This window comes from Dunckerocampus dactyliophorus, chromosome 15, assembly GCF_027744805.1.
Source record: "Dunckerocampus dactyliophorus isolate RoL2022-P2 chromosome 15, RoL_Ddac_1.1, whole genome shotgun sequence".
Taxonomy (NCBI): domain Eukaryota; kingdom Metazoa; phylum Chordata; class Actinopteri; order Syngnathiformes; family Syngnathidae; genus Dunckerocampus; species Dunckerocampus dactyliophorus.
The window spans coordinates 22,378,322-22,398,741 of record NC_072833.1 but is presented as its reverse complement, the minus strand read 5'-3'; the positions used below and the strand labels follow the sequence as shown (position 1 = coordinate 22,398,741).

At 39.7% G+C, this 20,420-nt stretch overlaps 2 protein-coding genes across 4 annotated transcripts in view; one reads left to right on the top strand and one right to left on the bottom strand.

Annotated features, from left to right (window-relative positions):
- gps2 (G protein pathway suppressor 2) overlaps nucleotides 1–452 on the top strand; it is a 9,285-nt gene extending 8,833 nt beyond the window's left edge. Inside the window, exons 10-11 of one of the 2 annotated variants that reach the window (XM_054800764.1) lie at nucleotides 72–167; nucleotides 240–452. In XM_054800764.1, the coding sequence (XP_054656739.1) occupies nucleotides 72–167; nucleotides 240–332 (189 nt within the window). In that variant the 3' untranslated portion in view covers nucleotides 333–452. Of the gene's footprint in view, nucleotides 1–71 lie in introns of both variants that reach the window. The other variant, XM_054800763.1, reaches the window with a different exon arrangement.
- LOC129195057 (eukaryotic translation initiation factor 5A-1) lies at nucleotides 362–20,420 on the bottom strand. Of its 2 annotated transcripts, none has more exons than XM_054800766.1 (6): nucleotides 20,102–20,420; nucleotides 11,482–11,654; nucleotides 9,375–9,479; nucleotides 4,954–5,085; nucleotides 2,631–2,707; nucleotides 362–2,243 (listed from the first exon to the last, which is right to left on the bottom strand). In XM_054800766.1, the coding sequence occupies exons 2-5, from the start codon at nucleotides 11,647–11,649 to the stop codon at nucleotides 2,645–2,647; spliced, it is 468 nt and encodes a 155-aa protein (XP_054656741.1). In that variant the 5' UTR covers nucleotides 11,650–11,654; nucleotides 20,102–20,420; the 3' UTR covers nucleotides 362–2,243; nucleotides 2,631–2,644. The 2 variants fall into 2 exon arrangements, with proteins under 2 accessions (XP_054656741.1, XP_054656740.1); XM_054800765.1 differs by having other exon boundaries at nucleotides 11,482–11,651.

Here is a 20,420-nt window from a genome sequence, read left to right as displayed (position 1 = left end):
TTTTTTCCCCCCTCATATGGTGGAAAATCATGAATTGTGTAACCAACTTCTTCGATTTTCCATCCTCCCAGGGTGCTCTGAGGCCCATGCACCCTTCTACAATTCATCCCTCGGCTCAAGGCTTGCTCCCGACGCCGTCCATGACCGTCCAGATTCCCACTGCTAAGGTATTAATGTCCTTATTGACATTAGAAAGTCCAAAAAATAGATATTCGGAACAACTCCTTTATGTCGCCCAGGCTTCATTCCAGAGCTCGACCACAGCCACCCCTCGTCACGGCTTTCTCCCTCACGCACAGAGCGGTCAGAGGTTCTACCATCACACCAAGTGACTCTTCAAATTAACACATGGGTTCCTCCATAACATTTGTATTTTATTTCATGCAAGTCCACTGTTCCAATGTTTACACTGAATTTCTGTGAATTAAAAAACATTTAAAAACCCCAACAAACTAGCCTTGGTTGGATAAAATCGTGAATTGTATCATCTGCTTCTATAGGCATAATATGAATTAGTGTTTTCAAAGCTTTTACTGCACCTTGCTTATTAAAATGCTGAGCAACTCCACCAGTTTACTTATTTTTTTCCCACTGAAGATGTATTTTTGAACATATTTTGTTTTAAATATTTTTAGATTTATTTTAATTGTCTATTGGGACAATTAATATATTACTAAAAATGAAATTAAAGTTGGCAAAAATACAATTTTCAGTGGTGCAGGAGTTAAAGGAGTAGCAGATACTGGCACACAAGCGTAGAGTGCCCTCTCGTGGCTGTCAGTGTAAAAAAAAACATACATAAGTCGCAGGACCAGCCAAACCATGAAAAAAAAGTGTGACTTATAGTCCAGAAATACGGTTATTCAAGGGGCCCTTCTCAAACCCACTGAAGTACCTTTCGTAGAGGAGCAGAGGAGTTCAAGTATCTTGGGATATTGTGTGGCTCTTGAGGGAGGGAAGGCTGGCGCGTGAGCTCGACAGGCAAGTCAGTGCAGCTTATGTAGTACTGCCATTGCTGTGCCGTCGTGGTGAAGAGTTTTACCGGTCGCTCTTCCTTCCTATCCTCACCTACGGTCACAACCTTTGGGTTGTGTCCCAAAGAAAGATTGCTGATACAAGTGGCAGAAATGAGATTCCTCCGTAGGGAGCTGGACTTGCTCTAAGAAAAGATGGTGAGATGGTGAGTCATCCGGGAGGAGCTCAGAGTAGAGCCGTTGCTCTGTTACATCAAGAGGAGCCAGTTGAGGTGGCTTGGGCATCCAGTGCAGATACCTCCTTGGTGCCAGCCTGGTGAAGTCTTTGGAGCATGCCCAGCTGTAAGGACGCCCCATGGTGGACTTAGGACATGCTGTAGGGATTTTGACTCACAGCTGGCCTGGGAACGCCTTAGTGTCCACCTGATAGAACTGGAATGCTGCTGATATATTTACATTAATTCTAATTGCTAAGGTGACAATTAACAGTCAATTAAATTATGTGCTATTTATATATTAACTTTATGTAGCATTCGCAAAAAACTGCTAATTCAACTGCTTCTTTTAAAATCAATTTTTTTATTATGAATTTTAATTTGCTATGAGGACAATTTACTGTCTATTTCCATTTTTTATTTTTTTATTTTTATTTAATTGTCTCTCTGAAAGAGCTAAATGTTCTTTTAAAGGCAAAGAGAAGTTAACAGGCAATTAAATAAGATGAAATATTTTTCTAAATTAATCAATTTTACAGTATAAAATTACAGTATTTTCTGAAAATGATTTTCACTTGTCAAAGTTTCCACACAAGTATTTTATAGCTGTCTTTGTCAACAATTTAAAAAAATGTCAAGCTTTATTTTTAAGGTTGAGACAGAAGGATGAGGATGAACAGACGCTGCTTTTACCATGTTGGTAATCTTCCGTTTTTAATTTCCAGGTGATTATTAATGTTGCAGAAAATAAAACAAAGAGGAGGTGGTAAGGGCTTACTTGAGATAAATCGCAAAAAAAAAGAAAAAAAAGTGCTAAAAATAAAATGAGCAACTCTTCAGCCCTTATGATACAAAAAACCCAAAACATTAGTGCCACCTTTGCTCACAAAGGAGTAGCTCGACCTCGTTCGCCTTGCAATTATTTCTCATTAATACATCTCTAGAAAATGACCCATTAAGAAGTGTGGAAAAAGAAAGACAGAAGAAAAAGACGGAGAGGATAGCGTCGAGTTCCCTCCCTTCTTTTCCCCCCACAGGTGTCCAGTGCAATCCCCTGAAAGACAGGTGCAAGAAGAAACGGGAAGGGACGCCCAAAAGAGAAGAGAAGAAAAAAGGTTATTGTGTGTTTTTATTCTACAGCCATGTGTTGGTTGTACATAATAAAATGACAGCAAATATTGCTCGCTAGCGGCAATATACAATTATAGTGTTAGCATGTCATATACCCGGTAACCATATTATTTTTGGGTTAAATTATTAGTAAAATCGCTGTTACAAGTCCAGTTCTTATGTGCACCATATATGATAATGCCTTCCAGTATGTTTCATTCCAGTATGCAGTGCTATTTTCAAAGGTGAACATGCACCCGCTTGGCGCTTAAAACACAGGTAAGTAGGCAGGCCTTTGTGGATACAGCGTTGGATGTGGTCTGGTATTTACCTGCGGTGGCCGGCTTATTTACCCAAGGCTTTGATGCCAATGGCGGCTTCTTCGTCCATCGCATTGAGAACAGTCACCTGAAAAGACCAGACAAAATGTCAAAATAAAGGAAAATTTCAAGTTACTCCAGATAAGAAGACATGTCACTGAGAATATAACAGGCATCATCATATAAAAGCATTGAGGCATTGCATCAAATAAATGTCAAATAGTGGCCGCTGTTCTCGTAGATGCCGCTCGAACGTCTCACGTCAAAAAGACACCTCCATTAAAGCATTTGTACATTTAATAAGGCATTACTAAAATAAGCTTTTCACGTATTGGCCTGTGATCTAATGGACGCCAAGCCCCAATAAGTCGCCAGGTGCACCGTCCCCTTAACAATGGGGTGTCCACAAGGGGCCACTTGTGGTCCTCGGTTGTTTTTTTACTGGCCTGCAGCACATTGTAAAAATATAATTCAACAAGATTACTAAACAAATAACTAAACAGCAAAAATGGAAAAATCTGCACTAACTTTAAAAGAAAAAAGTGAAAATATTAAGAGAAAAATAGAAAAAGAGAATAACGTTTCTATATATATTCATATACATATATTTAAATATAACATAATTTTACTATCATAAAACTGAAGTATCAATGAAATAAGATGTTAAAACACGATGAAAAACAAAATATAATGTAAATAATTACATTGAAGATGAAAATATTAAAAGACGAAAGTTGAACAAGCTGGAAAAAAACAGCAGAAATGAAAAAAAAAAAACTGAAATTTTAAAAGAATAAAGTCCAAATCTGAAGAGATAAGGCGTATTCTAATGAGAAAAAAGTCATAATTTGACGAGAATAAACTCGTAATATCAGGGTTTCCACTACATGTAATTGATAGTGGCGGTACGCCACTACAAAATAAAAGCCGCCACACCTTAAAAATTAGTGGGGTTTTTTAAACTTGAAAACTATTTTAAGTAATATATTGTATGAATGCATATATATGCTATATAGATACACATATAGCTTATTATTTATGCACATATTGACAACAATTTGTTTGAAAATCATTTAAAATAGCATAAAAATGTTTCACTGCGCTTTATTTTGATAAGCATGCACCGGAACTTCCTGTCTGCCTTGCTGGCACTTGACCAGTCACCAGCTACGCAACACGTCCTATGCTGACTTTCACGTTGTTTCTTATTATCGAGAGAATGACGACATGAAATTACGTCTACTAATGTTTCAAAAGATGATAGGTTATTTTGAAAAACAAATACATTTGCTTGGTTTGACTTAAATAAAGGTTTTTTAAAAACATAAATAAAATAAATCTAAAAATGAAAAAGACAAACAAAAGTGCAAAATAAATAAAAGTAAAAATGACTTAAATAATAGTGTAAAAAAATAATTAAATGACAGTAAAAGAAAATGACTTACACAAAGTTTATGATACAATAAAATAAATAAAAATGACTTACATAACAGTGTAAAAAAAATATTTAAAAATTAAAAAATTGTTAGTGTCTTTACTCATGCTTCAACAATGCTGGTTCCGGCCACTCATACAGTGGTTTGTACAGATGAATAAATAAAAGTTCTCAATTGTTTTTCAAGTTAGGGGGTGGCATGACATAAATTCTGTCCCCTGGGGGAGCATGACCCAAATAAATAGAGAACCACTGTACGAGTGTGATGTGTCAGACATGAATGCCTCTACTCACTGCCTTGGGAGTCCTGGGGCCTCATTTATCTGGTTGTGTGCGGAACGAGCACACAAGAACACTCCCACGCCAGGTATGGGATTTATCAACTTACTATGTGCCAGTGACTCATTGACTTGCAGTATTGATTATGTCGTAGTGATTACGCAGGGCTGGTCATTGTAGTGAGGAGGAGGCATGTGCATGAAAAAACTCTTTGCAACACTACATTTTCTTGCATCTGGGTCATTCCAGCGCAATGTAGTAACGCATTAGTGCCTATGCAGTAAAGCGCCGTGCACCCTTTCACGTTCCTGAGCATCGTACATTGTACATCTTCATTGTATACCTTACATTTTCTGTACTTATTTTTAAATAGAAATTAAACATAAGTTAATACAAAAAAAATATAAAAATACATGAATAAAACATACATTAAGAAATAAAATAAATATACGTCAAAGAGTTGTCTCTGTTATAATAGATGCGTTACCCCAATTAATCATTGTGTGCATCACCCCCTTATAAAACTCAAAAAAATATGTTTCATATAATGTTCTTCAGTGTATGCCTGATACGCTCTGCAGATGAGTTTCTAATTATGCTAAATTAATAGTAATACTGACCTGGATCTCCTCCCCGGCATCGTGTTTGTTCTCTATCTCTTTGCCCAGGTCCCCCTCGGGGATCTTCAGGTCTTCTCTCACCTCCCCGCTGTCCTGGAGCAGGGACAGGTAGCCATCTTGGATACCAATCAGCTATAGAGAGAGAAAAACAGCAAGGACACAGGAAAGGTAAAATACCATTTGAAAAACATTTATCATCATTGGACAGCAGTGTGTCCATCCAGGGGTCAAATGTCTTCATACGGGAGCATGCAGCATGCATTGTCTTGACTAAAGAAGCTTGTCTGCCATGATAACGTCAAAATGTCCACAAGTTAGAGCCGTAACAGAGACAGGGCGGCGCCTGTCACCCTTTCAAGCAGCCGATCAATTCCCAGATTTTTGCAAATTTTCCCTGTGAAAAACAAAGGTACCAAAAAGGACTATATCCCATTTTCTGAGGTAGTATCACAGCGGTAACAAACAGACCCTGTAGATTGTCAGGGTGAAAAGTACAGCAAGTACAAGGAATAAAGTGGAACTCACTTAAATTGCTCCCACTTAGTATGTCGACAACTCGTCTATGTCAACCACCTCATCAAGTCCCTCATCTGAATTTTGCTAATTCAAGATTCAAGATTCAAGAGTTTTTATTGTCATATGCATAGCAAAACAGGCAGTTATACTATGCAATGAAATTCTTATTCTGTTCATTCTCCCAAGAAAAGAAAGAAAACACAAGAAAAATAATAAGAACATAAGAAACATAAATACCAATAAATTAAGCAACAACAACAGAAGAGCCATTAATACATATACAAATAAATAAATAAATAAAGTGCTATGTGTGTATGCGTGTGTTGCGTGCGGTGTGTGTGACTGCTTCGTTGAGAAGCCTGATGGCCTGTGGGTAAAAGCTGTTTGCCAGCCTTGTGGTCCTGGACTTCAAACTCCTGTAGCGTCTGCCTGATGGTAGGAGTGTGAATAATGAGTGTTGTGGATGTGTGCTGTCCTTGATGAGGTTGTTTGTTCTGCGTAGGACTCTAGATTTATAAATGTATATATATATATATATATATATATATATATATATATATATAAATATAATCTGATAGTTTGTATCTAAAATGACCCCAATCTGATTCCAAGTTGAGTTCAGGACTCAAGGAATTCCACAGGTTGGCACCATGGAGCCAAAATGCTGACTGTCCTAAGGGTGTTTTCCTCAGAGGAATAACGGAGGCTCCTCATGTGAGCCTCTTAGAGCTTGCTAAGAACAGCTTATACAAACGTTTATACATCAAATTTAATTTACAGGATTTTATGAAATGTTCAAAATGTCATGAACTTGGGTGCTGCTCTGCTGCCATCTAATTGCCTGTTGTTGCAGCACACCTGTCTACCTAGGGGAGGAGCTCAGACACACCTGCTGGCAATCAAGAGGGACTACTTATACCCTGTCTTGTTGTTCACTCATTGCCAGATTGTCTCTTCATGTTCACCTGTTCCATTTTGCGTCCTGTTTAGTCTACAGTACCTTATTCCCTAGCATCTGGTCTACCCTTTACGTCAAGGGTGTCAAACTCGTGCCATGGAGGGCCGAGACAATGCGGGTTTTCTTTCCAGCCGGTCACTAAAGCAGGTGATGTTAATGAGCAACACCTTCAATTTGAGAGAAGGAGCTCATCAATTAAATCACCTGCTGAAGAAACCGGTTGGAGAGAAAACATGCAGCGTCTCGGCCCTCCATGGCACGTGTTTGACACATGTGCTTTACGTCTTTGGAAGTACCCATGCTCTGTTCCTGTTTGCTCGTTAGCAGCAGTGATTTTTTGTTAGTCTTCTCTGCTTGTTTTTCAGCAGCTACTTTTGTTCCAGTGTTTTTCTATTTTTCCTTTTGCTAATTACCATTCGTGTTTTTCTTTCATCCTGCCTACTTGTTTGTGCAGCGCCTTTATTTGTATATTTTTTCCTGCAGCTAGGCCCGGTGTTTTTTGTTCTTGGACTTGTCTATTTTTGTAATTATTTTGACTCATAATAAATTTTTGTCACACAATAACTTTGTGTCAACTCTGCATCTTGGAATCCTGTTACCGGCCCTGTGACACAAAACTTTTGTAGAACTTTGCAATGGTGTGCTCGCTTTCTGTCTAGAATCTTCAGTTATAAATCATTGTCAATGGCTTATTATTGTGGCTGTTGCTTATGACCAGGATGTCACACAATAACTCAGACGAGAGAATATCATGGCATGCATAAATACATTTGCAGCATGAAATGGTAAACAGTCTCCAGGGTTTCCGCTACATGCAATTGATCGTGGAGCAGCGCCATGACTAAATAACAGCTGCCATACCTTAAAAATGAGTTGTTTTTTAGATGGAGTTGAATGTGGCTAAAAATGTTTCTATTCTAGCGTTACTTGGATCTGCACTCCCTTTTCCGTCAAGCAAACGTATTGATAATCCGGTGGTCTGGCATACGTTGAGGGTGTGGGCCCAGTTTAGGAGACATTTTGGTTTTGAAGATCTCTGCCTTTTTAGCCCCATTTCAGACAATCATCTTTTCCAACCTTCCTTGCTGGATCTGGGGTTCCGGGAGTGGCGTAGACGAGGCATATTGTGTCTCCGAGACCTGTTTATCGATAATACGTTCATGTCATTCCAGCAATTAACGGAACAATATAAGCTTCCAAAGTCCCATCTCTTTCGGTACTTTCAGGTTAGGCACTATGTTTACAGTCGATTACCAAATTTCCCTGAGATTCCTGGTACGAACATTGTTGATGCACTTCTGGACTTGCAACCATCACGTAAGGGGTTAATTTCTACTGTTTATGTTAAACTGTTGGACATAAGACAGACCTCTCTTACTAACATTAAAACAGCATGGGAGCAAGACCTAAATATGTCTTTGACAGGTGACATGTGGCATACAATCTTTAAAATGATCAATTCAACCTCTATTTGTGCCCGCCATAGCTTGCTACAATTTAAAGTTGTACACAGGACTCATATGTCAAAATCCAAACTAGCCCGTATATATCCAGAGGTGGATCCCTGTTGTAACAAGTGTAAGAGGGAGGATGCCACACTTATCCACATGTTCTGGTCTTGTCCTAGTCTGGAGAAGTATTGGAGGGAAGTCTTTCAGACACTTTCTGTAATTAGCAATTTACCCTTGCAACCCAACCCTTTAATAGCACTGTTTGGCACCACAGGTGAACCCGACTTGCGTTTGACCCCCACACGACAACGAAGTTTGTCTTTTGCCTCCCTCTTGGCCAGACGGGCAATTCTGTTAAGGTGGAAGGATGCCGCTCCGCCCACCCACGCTCAGTGGCTGAGAGATGTCATGTCTTGTTTAAATCTGGAGAAAATTCATTACTCAATTTGTAATGCCAAAGAAAAATTCCAAAATGTCTGGGGACCTTTCTTAGTATATTTCCACAACTTTAAATTTACCTGAGTTCCCCAATAGCTTTCCCGCTCTGGCCTATTTGCTGTCATCTGTTGTTTAACTCACTTGTGTATTTGCTTTGGTTGTTTTGCATTTGGTTGTCCTACCAAACTCGGACCTCTGTCTTTTTGGGCTGTGTGTGGCTTACATTGTGGGTGTTTTTGTGTTGGGGTTTTTTGTTTGTTATTTTGCTGTTTTTGTTTTTGTTTTCTCACACTCTCGTTCTCTGCCTAAACTACCAGCAAACATTGTGTGCATTTGTTTTTTACTTTGTCAAAATTCAATAAAAATATTTCTGATAAAAAAAAAAATGAGTTGTTTTTTTTAACTTGAGCATTTTAGCCACACTGTCAAGAGATTGGGTTTTAACCAGTTAATCGGGGACTCTAAATTGTCCATAGGTATGAATGTAGGTGTGAATGATTTGTCTATATGTGATACCCCGATAAGCGGCATAGAAAATACATGGATGGGAATAAAGTCATTCTTGAAATATTTGGAAAGTAAATTAAAAAAACAGCAAAAATTTAGGAAAAAATCGCAATGACTGAAGTTCACACTAATAATAGGCTTCCCATCTACATCACAAAGCTGAAATGCATTTTTTTCTTGAAATATAATTAGCATATGTGTTGCTTTGCAAAATATCAAAGCGACCCTTTCATCCTTTCATTTTTCCCATGTAAACTGATGTAAAGACTGTGGAAAGAGGTGATGGAAAGGTGCGCAACAGTTGACGGGGGCAGAGTGCAGTGAAACAAAGGGCGAGAAAATAGCACAATGTCTGCCTTTTTCACAGAAAACAGTTTTGTGATGCAAAAGTATTACTCTTTTGAAGGCATATTGTTCTGAGAAGCCAAACACGTTACTTTTGTGACCCCACCAACTAGGCGGAACTACTGTCTTAAACACCAGAAACTGACCAGAACTCGGCTCACAATCTACAATCCTGTAGATTTCTATAATCTTAGAAAATTCCTTACTTGGTAGTCCATTCTCTTGATGTTGGGCACATCCATGTTGTGAGTGGAAGGACAGATGTCTTCATACTTTTTCCCGGAAAAGATGTCGATGCCGACCAGGTGGACCTGCACAGGAACAGGAAGAAGAACCGAGGTCGGTGTCCTCCAGTTTTCTGACATATTTACAGTGGTGTGAAAAAGTGTTTGCCCCCTTCCTGATTTCTTATTTCATGTTTGTCTTTTTTGTCTTGTTTGTCACTTAAATGTTTCAGATCATCAAACAAATTTAAATATTAAATGAAAACACAACTGAACACAAAATGCAGTTTTTAAATGAAACATCTTATTATTAAGGGAGAACAAATCCAAACCTACATGGCCCTGTGTGAAAAAGTGATTGCCCCCCCACCCCCAGAAACAAAGTAACGGAGATCTATCAGTCTGGAAAACATTATAAAGCCATTTCGAAAGCTTTATGACTCCAGCAAACCACAGTGAGAGCCATTATCCACAAATGGCAAAAACATGGACCAGTAGTGAACCTTCCCAGGAGTGGCCGGCCAACCAAAGTTACCCCAAGAGCGCAGCGCCGACTTATCCAAGAGGTCACAAAAGACCCCACAACAACATCCAAAGAACTGCAGACCCCACTTGCCTCAGTTAAGGTCAGTGTTCATGACTTCTCCATAAGAAAGACACTGGGCAAAAACTGCGTACATGGCAGAGTTCCAAGACCAAAACCACTGCTGAACAAAAAGAACATTAAGGCTCAATTTTGTCAGAAAACATCTTGATGATCCCCAAGACCTTTGGGAAAATACTCTGTGGTCTGATGAGACAAAATTTGAACTTTTTGGAAGGTATGTGGTGTCCCATTACATCTGGCATAAATAACACCACATTTCAGAAAAAAACATCATGCCAACAGTAAAATATGGTGGTAGTGTGATGTTCTGGGGTTGTTTTGCTGCTTCAGGACCTGGAAGATTGGCTGTGGTAAATGGAACTATGAATTCTGCTGTTTACCTAAAAATCTGTACAAGCTGAAACCAACTTGAGTTCTGCAGCAGGACAATGATCCAAAACACACCAGCAAGTCCACTTGTGAATGGAGACTTTGGAGTGGCCTAGTCTAAGTCCTGACCTGAATCCTATTGAGATGCTGTGGCATGACCTTAAAAAAAAAGGCGGTTCCTTCTCGAAAACCCTGGATGTGGCTGAATGACAACAATTCTGCAAAGATGAGTGAGCCAAAATTCCTCCACAGCACTGTAAGAGACTCATTGCAAGTTATCACAAACGCTTGATTGCAGTTGTTGCTGCTATGGGTGGCCCAACCAGTTAATAGTAGGGGTGTAGCGATTAATTCACTACATCAATGCATCGATTTATATTCCTAGCATTCAACAACATCAATCTGGGTTCTCAACTTTCCATTCAGGACGACATATATATCGATCTAACATTGTTTAAAAGGTAATCAATCGATTGAATCAATACTAGGAAATGAAGTATTGGATTTAAGCACGGCAGACTTTATATGAATGTGCTTTTTTTTTATCTCTTTTAATGATACCTTTAAACGTCACAGTCTGCCTGTCGGTGACGTCACTATTTTCCGGGTATGTGGTGGTCTTGGGAGTTGTAGTTGACCTGTGAAATACAGTTGATTCGCTGCTTCTTCTTTTGGTCAGTTCATTCAATGTATTCAGTATTTTTATTTAACTAATCTGGCCTTATTTGAAACTCCTTTTAAAGGGATATTTTGACTTTTTTTACATTAACTTGTATGACATCCCCATCAGTATTGTAGTCCATTAACAGCGTAGTTCATCGTGACACGAGTCGAATCGTTACTAAAACAAATCGTTACACCCCTAGCGATTAGGTTTAGGGGGCAATCACTTTTTCACACAGGGCCATGTAGGTTTGGATTTTTTTTCTCCCTTCATTATAAAAAGTTTCATTTAAAAACTGCATTTTGTGTTCAGTTTTGTTGTCATAGACTAATATTTACATTTGTTTGATGATGTGTAACATTTCAGTGTGACAAACATGCAAAAAAAGAAGAAATCAGTAAGGGGGCAAATTGTTTTTCACACCACTGTAAATAAATATTTTTTCCAACCTTGGCGTGGCCGTGCTTGCCCGTCTTGGAGGTGGACATCTCAACGATCTTGCAGGGTCGTCCTTTAAGCACAACGTGGCCATTCTTGCGCAGGGCCGAGCACTGCATGGGGTAGGTCGCAGATGCCCCGGCATCGCCTGTCTGGAAATCCAGCTCTGCATCTGCCATGTCTGCTTAGGAGGAACACAGTTCAGTTTAAGTGATGACAGTACATCTGGCATTTTTCCATCTGTGTCTTTCATACAGAACCCTAGTTAAGATGGCTGAATGGACTTTGGCACAGCAAAACAGAGTAATTACATGGCAACGTTCAGGCCTTGTTATGCTCCAGAGTAATCACTGTTGATGGGCATCGTGATCCTGTTACCGCTTTATGTCTGACTTGAAGTTCTCTGCCAACACTCTAGGGGCAGTGTTTTCCTGAGAGTGAGCAAACATTTTTTGGAGTCACGTTTTTAGGCGTGTCAAGCTCCAGAGGGGGAGGAGCCAGTCGGTGTTGTTTACGCCAGCGCCGTGAAGCTGGATCATAACGAAGCTTTTACTGTCATCCTTTTCAAAAAAGGTGGAAAAATTCCAAATTGATTAGACTGTGTCAATGTTACGGCTCCGATAGTAACTCAAACAGGTAAGGAAAGGATGACTGCATACCCCACTGTGGTCGGTGCTTTTCACACAGAACAGTGACATTACAGGCAGTGTGAAAGGGCTACCGGTGCTGTCCCATCTGTTACAGCTCTGATACTACCTCAAAGAGCTGGAAATTGCCAGGTTGACTTTATACCCCGCATTCAGCATCAGTGCTGTTTATATACAACAGTGACATGGAAAAACAGGTGTATAAATCCCGGAATTGACAGGTAGTGTGAAAGGTCTAGGGTCACCGTCCCATCTAAGTGCCAAATTCCCATCTTTAATTGGTGAAAGTGTGAAATAGGTTTACAGGGGATTAACAACAACTATCAGACACCAACACAGCATCAATAAATTATGGCAGCATCTTGTGTGACTTTACAAAATACTTGTCAAATAGCAACAACAGTACGGGAGAGGTGTTAAAACTTCCAGCCCAAGTCCCGACATCACAGAATACCCTATCACACAGACTGACAGACTCTGACAGCTTTATTATCATTGTAACAAGAACATTACCACAAAATTGTCAACCTTCTGTTGGCATCATTCACTCTCCATACATGCTTATCAAAAATAACATGTGAAATAAATAAATACAGTGCTGGAACAAAATTAGCATGTAATATAAATGAATAAGGTGCAGCAGCAAAAACAACATGTTTGTTTGGTTTGGTTTAGTTTATTTGAACATGAAGGTTACAATGGAATACATCTCATGAATCATTCTTTGACAGTTCCACATGTCCAAAAGGAGTAGGAAGAAGCAAAGCTTATTTAATCCTACCCCCCTTCCAATCTACATCTTGTACAGTACATGTTGTTCACTTCCTGCATTCCATGTCATGTTTTCAGTGGTAGTCAGGATAACACATAATAGATAACGGTGAGATAGCCCTCCCCCCAAAAAAAGAAAAAACATTAATAATAATAATAATAATGATGACAATACTAAATAAATAAATAAAAAAGAACAAAGCTTTTTCTTTCTTTTTTTTTAAACACAACAAAGAAAATTATAAAAAAAAAATATTTAAAAAAATAAATAAATAAATAAAAAATAAAATAAAATAAAATAAAAAAAAATAAAATAACAAACCTGACAGAACAATCAGGACTCTTCTGCCTTGTATTTAGCAAACATCAACTGCTTGTATTGTTTTTTGAATTTGCTCATCTCTGTACATTGTTTGAGTTCTTTACTCAATCCGTTTCATAATTTAATTCCACACACGGAAATGCTGTGGGTTTTCAGCGTAGTTCTCGCATATAAATGTTTTAGGTTTAATTTTCCTCTAAGATCATATTTCTCCTCTCTGATTGAGAAATACTTTATTAGGTTTTTGGGTATCGAGTTGTTATTAACTTTATACATATACATATATTCTAGCGGTTTGAAAGTGTACTAAATCTGCAAATTTTAATACATGTGATTTTAAAAATAAATGGTTTGTATGTTCTCTATACTTGGTATTATGAATTATCCTCACAGATCTTTTTTGCAGTACAGTGAGTGAGTGAAGATTGCTTTTGTAATTATTTCCCCATATCTCCACACAATACATTGGATATGGTAATACTAAGGAACAGTACAGAGTGTGGAGTGATTTTTGGTCAAGAACATATTTTGCTTTATTCAATATAGAGATATTTCTCGCCACCTTTTGCTGTATATATTTAATATGAGATTTCCAACTCATTTTTTCATCTATTATAACCCCGAGGAATTTATATTCTTCCACTTTTTCAATATCCGTTCCATTAATTTGTATTTGGTCGTACGTGTCCTTTCTACTATTACCAAATAGCATTATTTTAGTTTTACTTAAATTCAGGAATAATCTGTTCCTATCAAACCATGACTTTAATATGACCATTTCATCCTTGACCTTTTTAATGAGTTCTTGTGTGCTTTCACCAGAACAGAAAGCGGTGGTATCATCGGCGAATAAGACCAATTTTAAGTTGTTTGTTACTTTACAAATGTCGTTCATGTACAAGTTAAACAGTTTTGGTCCCAGTATGGACCCCTGGGGTACTCCACACGTAGTATGTAAACTCCCAGATGTATATTCTCCTAGCTTTACAAATTGTTTCCTCTTTGCTAGGTAGCTTTTAACCCAATTTAAGACTGAACCTCTAATTCCGTACCTTTCTAATTTTGAAATTAAAATAGTGTGATTAATTGTATCGAAAGCTTTTGTCAGATCCATGAATACTGCTGCTGCACATCTTCTGTTGTCTATGGCAGTAGTGATTTCCTCCGTGATTTCCATCAGTGCCATAGAAGTTGAAATGTTGGCTCTGTAACCATATTGACTGCTAGCCAGTAATTCATTCTTATTAATAAATTTGTCCAACCTATTATTAAATAGCTTCTCCACAATTTTCGAGAATTGTGGTAACAAGGAAACTGGTCGATAATTTGTAAATTGGTGTTTGTCTCCTTTTTTGAAAATTGGAACCACCTTGGCTGTTTTCATTTTGCTTGGAAATATTCCAGTCTGAAATGATAAGTTACTAATATATGTTAAAATGGTTAACAATGTCAGTGATCTCCTTTTTGGTTACAGCAGTGAGAAACATAGAATTAAGATTCCTATCAATAATATCATTCCCTTCATCAATTGTGTCTTGTTTTGGAATTTCTTCTTCCAGTTTTTGTCCAATATTTACAAAATATTCATTAAACATTTCAGCTACCGCATTCATGTCATTCCATGTGACATAAATGATTGAGATGCAGTTGTTCAGTCCTTCATTCAGTTTGTCCGTGGATGTTGAGGTCGCGGGGAAGAAACCGTCATTCCATTTTTTCCGTCCAAGCTTTTGCATCAGCAGCAGCTCAAAGAGGTGGTGTCCTGGGTGGTAGCTGCCTGACATAAAGGTCTGTGCTCTAGTAAGGAACCAATAGGTGGCGATGTCTCCACAGGTGGCACCTTGCAGCCGATGAGCTTTTCTGCCCTTGCCACACTCAGGAGCAGGGTTGGGCATCGTTGTAATTTTAACAATTCCGATTCCGTTTCGATTCCGGTTCCTAACTATTCTCGATTCCCATGCTTCTAAAAGGCAGGGTCGTAAACATTTGCATGGTTTAAATGAGGGCGCTAACCAGAATTATTTTGAATTAAATGTCTAAACTTTTCCATGAATTGTTTAATGACATGAACTTTTTATCAACTTTACTATGAATTTCTTAGAGAGCTATTTTCAACCAGTACAGTTTATACTGTAAATATCAAAGCATTAAACTTGAATATAAATGTTATCAAGTTTCTTTTTACAGGAGTACACTTTGACACAAGACATTTACATTTGACAAGTAGTATACTTTTGTTTTTTGTTTTCTGCCTCAGTGTTAGTGTAAACTATTTTTTATGACACCCTTATTTCGTTAACGCAATTAACAGAATATAACCCAAAGCGCTCTTATTTTGAAGGCCGGAAGTGTGTTGTGGGGGTTGAGAAGGCCCCTTGAATGCTGTGAACAGAGATGTACTGTAAATAGACTTGCCTAGCCATAGCTCCTGTCTTTTATTTACACCCAACTTCCACATCAGCTAGCATCCTATTGTTGGACTTCCCCGATTCCGACCGTGTGGAGGAAGTCCGACGTAGCGCATCAAAGACGAGGTACTCTGTTATTTCTACACCATGAATGTGTGAACATTAATCATGTTGATCGTGCAGCCTCCTTTGCATATCACTGTGTTTTAAATTTTGCACTGAGCCGACCACTCTTTTTTATGAAGCTAAGCCAAACAGAAGAAGCTAGCTTCTTCTTGGCTGGTGCTCGCCGGCCTCTTCTTCGTCGGTCTGGTCGGCGAATTGAGCATCAAAACTAGGAATCAAAATAAAAACTTTTGAACGATCCCGGAAGAATCGGAATGTTAATCCCAGTTTCCCATCGATGCTTGAGACTCAATGCTCAACCCTACTCAGGAGACACTTCTTATCCGCAGCAGAGCACCCTGAGTACCACACCGTCAGGTCATATGGGAAAACAGACTCATTTACAGTCTCCTCTCCATGTTGGTCCTCCTGAGAACTCTCAAATGTGGAGTCTCTGCTGTGCCCTCTTCACTGTGGCTGTGGTGCTGCTTGACCAGGAGAGGTTTTTCAACATGACAAGGAACTTGAAAGACCTCAGTCTCTCAGCAACCTCCCCGCTGATGTGGAGTGGTGCTGGGTCAGAGTCTCGCCGTCTCCTGAAATCTAAAATCATCACCTTGGGTGGTATCATCGGCGAACTTGGTGGTGTTAATGGTGTTTGGTCAAATGGGATTCAGGACGCAGCCTCAGGGGGGATGCCGGTGTTAATCACAACGATAGATGAGGTGTTTGGGCCCATTTTCACCTGCTGGTGAGGAAGTCTTTAATCGAGGGGCATATGTTGTGTTTGAGGCCCAGCTCCATCAGTTTGCTATGAGGATATCAGGGATGATGGCATTGAAAGCAGAGCAAAGCCAGCACTAGCCCCACTGTTGCTCCAGGTGGCTCAGAGCTGTGTGCACGGCTGTTGAGATTGCATCCTCTGCTGAAGGCAAACTGGTGTGGAAAAAGGGACGGAGGGGGAGATTTTTTGATGTAATGCAGAACCAGCGTCTCCAAACACTTCATTACGATGGGAATAAGCGCAGCTGGTCTGTAGTTGATGAGGTCTGAAAAGGCTGTTTTTTTGTTTTTTTTTTTAGAAGTGGTTATAGTAGCAGATTTTAAGCAGGAAGGGACGTAGGCCTGTGATAAGGAGGAGTTGACAATCGGAGTGAAAACCCCTGCGGCCGGCCCTGAGTACTTTGCCAAGTACTCTATTAAGACAGCTTTCCTGGGGTTCACGGACCTCAACACTTCTACATCAAGTTCCCGCAAAGACAAAGCATGAAAAGTGGGATGGAAGGATGTAGCAGCAGGTCTAGTTGTCTCAAAGCAGGTAAAGAACTTAATCAGCACTTCACACATTCAGACTATAGCAAGGGTGCTGTTACTGGGACTAGCCTTTGCTGGGTCAACTTGTAACCCCAACGGTAACACTGATATCATTAGAGCCATAACAGTAGACCCTGCATGTATCCACTTGTGCCTTTTACACAGAACCCAACAATTATTGCCACAACTGCAGAACGGCATCATGAGACGATGTTAGCATCTTCTCTGATGTACAAAATACTTGTCGAACAGCGACAACAGAGTGGGATAAGCTACTGTTAATGATGCTACCTCGGAAGACAGAAAATTGACTGGTCCCCCAACATTCCAGGTCTACATTCAGGGTTTCCCCAAGGATTTTTGTAAGCTGTGGTAGTGGGCTGCATGGCAGGGCGCTGCCACTGTGTCGTGCCGCTGCTGCGTCTGCAATTTTTTTTTATTATGACAAATAAAAATTTTTATGACTTATTTATTTATTAACTTATTTAATATTTTTCAACAACCAGCAGAACATGAACCAAGAACATTGCAAAGCTGTTAATTTAAAGTGAAAGTCTAAAATGTCAAGCCTCCTTTTGTTACCTCACCTATTTAGTCCAATAGTACTATGTAACAAGTACAAAAGTACAAAATGAACGTCTATCTGGTCACATATGCACAAGTGCCATCAGGGTAGACAGGTGATTCCGGTGCATGTTTATCAAAATACAGTGCAATGAACCATGTTTGATATTTTACACTGTTTTCAAACTAACTGTGGTCAGTATGTGCGTAAATAATAAGCTATACAGTGGTGTGAAAAAGTCCTGATTTCTTACTTTTTTGCATGCTTGTCACACTTAAATGTTTCAGATCAAATTTAAATATTAGTCAATGACAACACAACTGAACACAAAATTCACTTTTTAAATAAAACTTTTTATTATTAAGGGAGAAAAAAAATCCAAACCAACATGGCCCTGTGTGAAAAAGTGATTGCCCCCTAAAGCTAATAACTGGTTGGGTCACCCTTAGCAGCAACAACTGCAATCAAGCGTTTGTGATAACTTGCAATGAGTCTCTTAAAGCGCTGTGGAGGAATTTTGGCCTACTCAAACATTGGAGGGTTTTCCAGCATGAAGCGCCTTTTTAAGGTCATGCCACAGCATCTCAATAGGATTCAGGTCAGGACTTTGACTAGGCCACTCCAAAGTCTTCATTTTGTTTTTCTTCAGCCATTCAGAGGTAGACTTACTGTCCTGCTGTAGAACTCCAGCTTGATGACCCGGCAAGTCTCTTTCAGGATTTTTTGGGAGACAGCAGAATTCATGTTTCCATTTATCACACCAAGTCTTCTTCCCGGTCCTGAAGCAGCAAAACAGCCCCAGACCATCACACTACCACCACCATATTTTACTGCTGGTATGATGTTCTTTTTCAGAAATGAGGCGTTATTTTTACACCAGATGTAATGGGACACATACAAGTGAGTTTTTCCCCAAGGTCTTGGAGATCATCAAGATGTTCCATTCCATTCCATTTCATTCTCCTCCGCTTATCCGGGTACGGGTCGCGGCGGCAGCAGTCTTAGTAAGGAAGCCCAGACTTCCCAGTCCCCGAACACCTCCTCCAGTTCCACCGGGAGGACACCAAGGTGTTCCCAGGCCAGCTGTGAGACATAATCCCTCCAGCGTGTCCTAGGTCTTCCCCGGGGCCTTCTCCCGGCTGGGCATGCCCGGAACACCTCACTAAGGAGGCGTCCGGGAGGCATCAGGACTAGATGCCCGAGCCACCTCAGCTGGCTCCTCTCGATGTGAAGGAGCAGCGGCTCTACTCTGAGCTCCTACCGGATGACCGAGCTCTCACTGTGGTTCGCTGGAGTCCCAAAGCTTTAGAAATGCCTTTGTCACCTCTTCCAGACTGACAGATCTCAATTCATCTCAATTATGTTTTAAGGGGGGGGGGGCAATCACTTTTTGACACAGGGCCATGTAGGTTTGGATTTTTTTTCTCCCTTTTCATTAAAAAAAACACCTTATTTTTAAGGTGTGGCGGCTTTTATTTTATCATGGCGCTGTGCCATGATCAATTGCATGTAACGGAAAGAGTGACGTTTATACCCAATATCGCGACAACAGGGCGGGAGTAGTTAATGTCGGGTGCAACTTCCTGTTCAAGTCCCGCCGTTGGAGAATAACACAAGTTATGGCTTGAAACACAACATGGAAAAGAGACGCAATGCTTTTTTTTTTTTAACAGGAAGTGTGTGTAGTTCACGTTATACTTTTAGGACACGTCGGTTTTTCCCCACCTCTCTCGCCAAAAGCACTTTTGCTTTGTGGAATTTATGGAATTCAAACTTCTTACTCAAACCCTATATAATGCTGTCTGATGGACATAGTTTGAACCTGTAACGGATGAATCAGCCATTATTAATACAATAACAACACTTCAGTCATATAAGGTAGCTGATTAACCTATTATTAACATATAATATAAAATGAATTAACCAAACAGTCTGTAAAAACTTACAAAACATGTCAACTGCGGTTAAATGTGACGTACAAAAATACTAGCAGGAAGTTCATGGTAATAGTGATGCTTGCGGCCTAGCAGGGCGGTCCCGCCTGGCTACATCCATCCAGTGCCGAGTGTTTACACACAACACGTTCAACTCAGACTACGGAGGAACCACATAAAAAATACAACAAAAGTGTGTTAATATTCTGCCTGTTTTTACATTACTGTTTGAATACTGGTCCGCTGATGTAGCTACTATATTAGCAGCTAGCTAACTGTAATGACTAAGCCATTACTTGGGAATGGGAAGGCTGCGGTGCCGTACACCAGCTGACACTTATTTTTAACTGAACGAACAGCTTTGTTATATAAACAAAATCATTCCATATTTAGTCAAATGTTACAACAGTGAATAATAAAACGTGCTGTAAGGGGAAAATCATTCCTAGCTGGATTGTTGAGCGCACACGAGATCGATGTTTTAATGAGCTTAAACTCAGGTTCTTCCTCTCAGCATATACTTGAGTTAAACAACATTATGTGGGTTTATTCATTTAAAACTCACCTTTAGAGACAATAAATCCCCTCTCTTGCTTCACTTTTCACTCTCTTTAACTCCCCTTTCTGTTTTGGCCCGAGCCGTTTAAGCTAGGCTCTTCGTCGCTCTTCCGTTATTGCTAGTAGCTAATTGTGTTCGTCGTTATTCTTCTTTTTTCATGGCACTCCCAATTGTTTGTTTTTTTGGTAATAAACCCAAAGGCTGTTTAAGCGTGAAAGTCCGCCGCTGCCACAGCCGGCCCGGACAGAAAAAGACAGCCTCTTCGGTCCCGTTATTCGAGTGGCGTCAGCGGCTTCAACTACCCACACCCCGCCCTCTCTCTCAT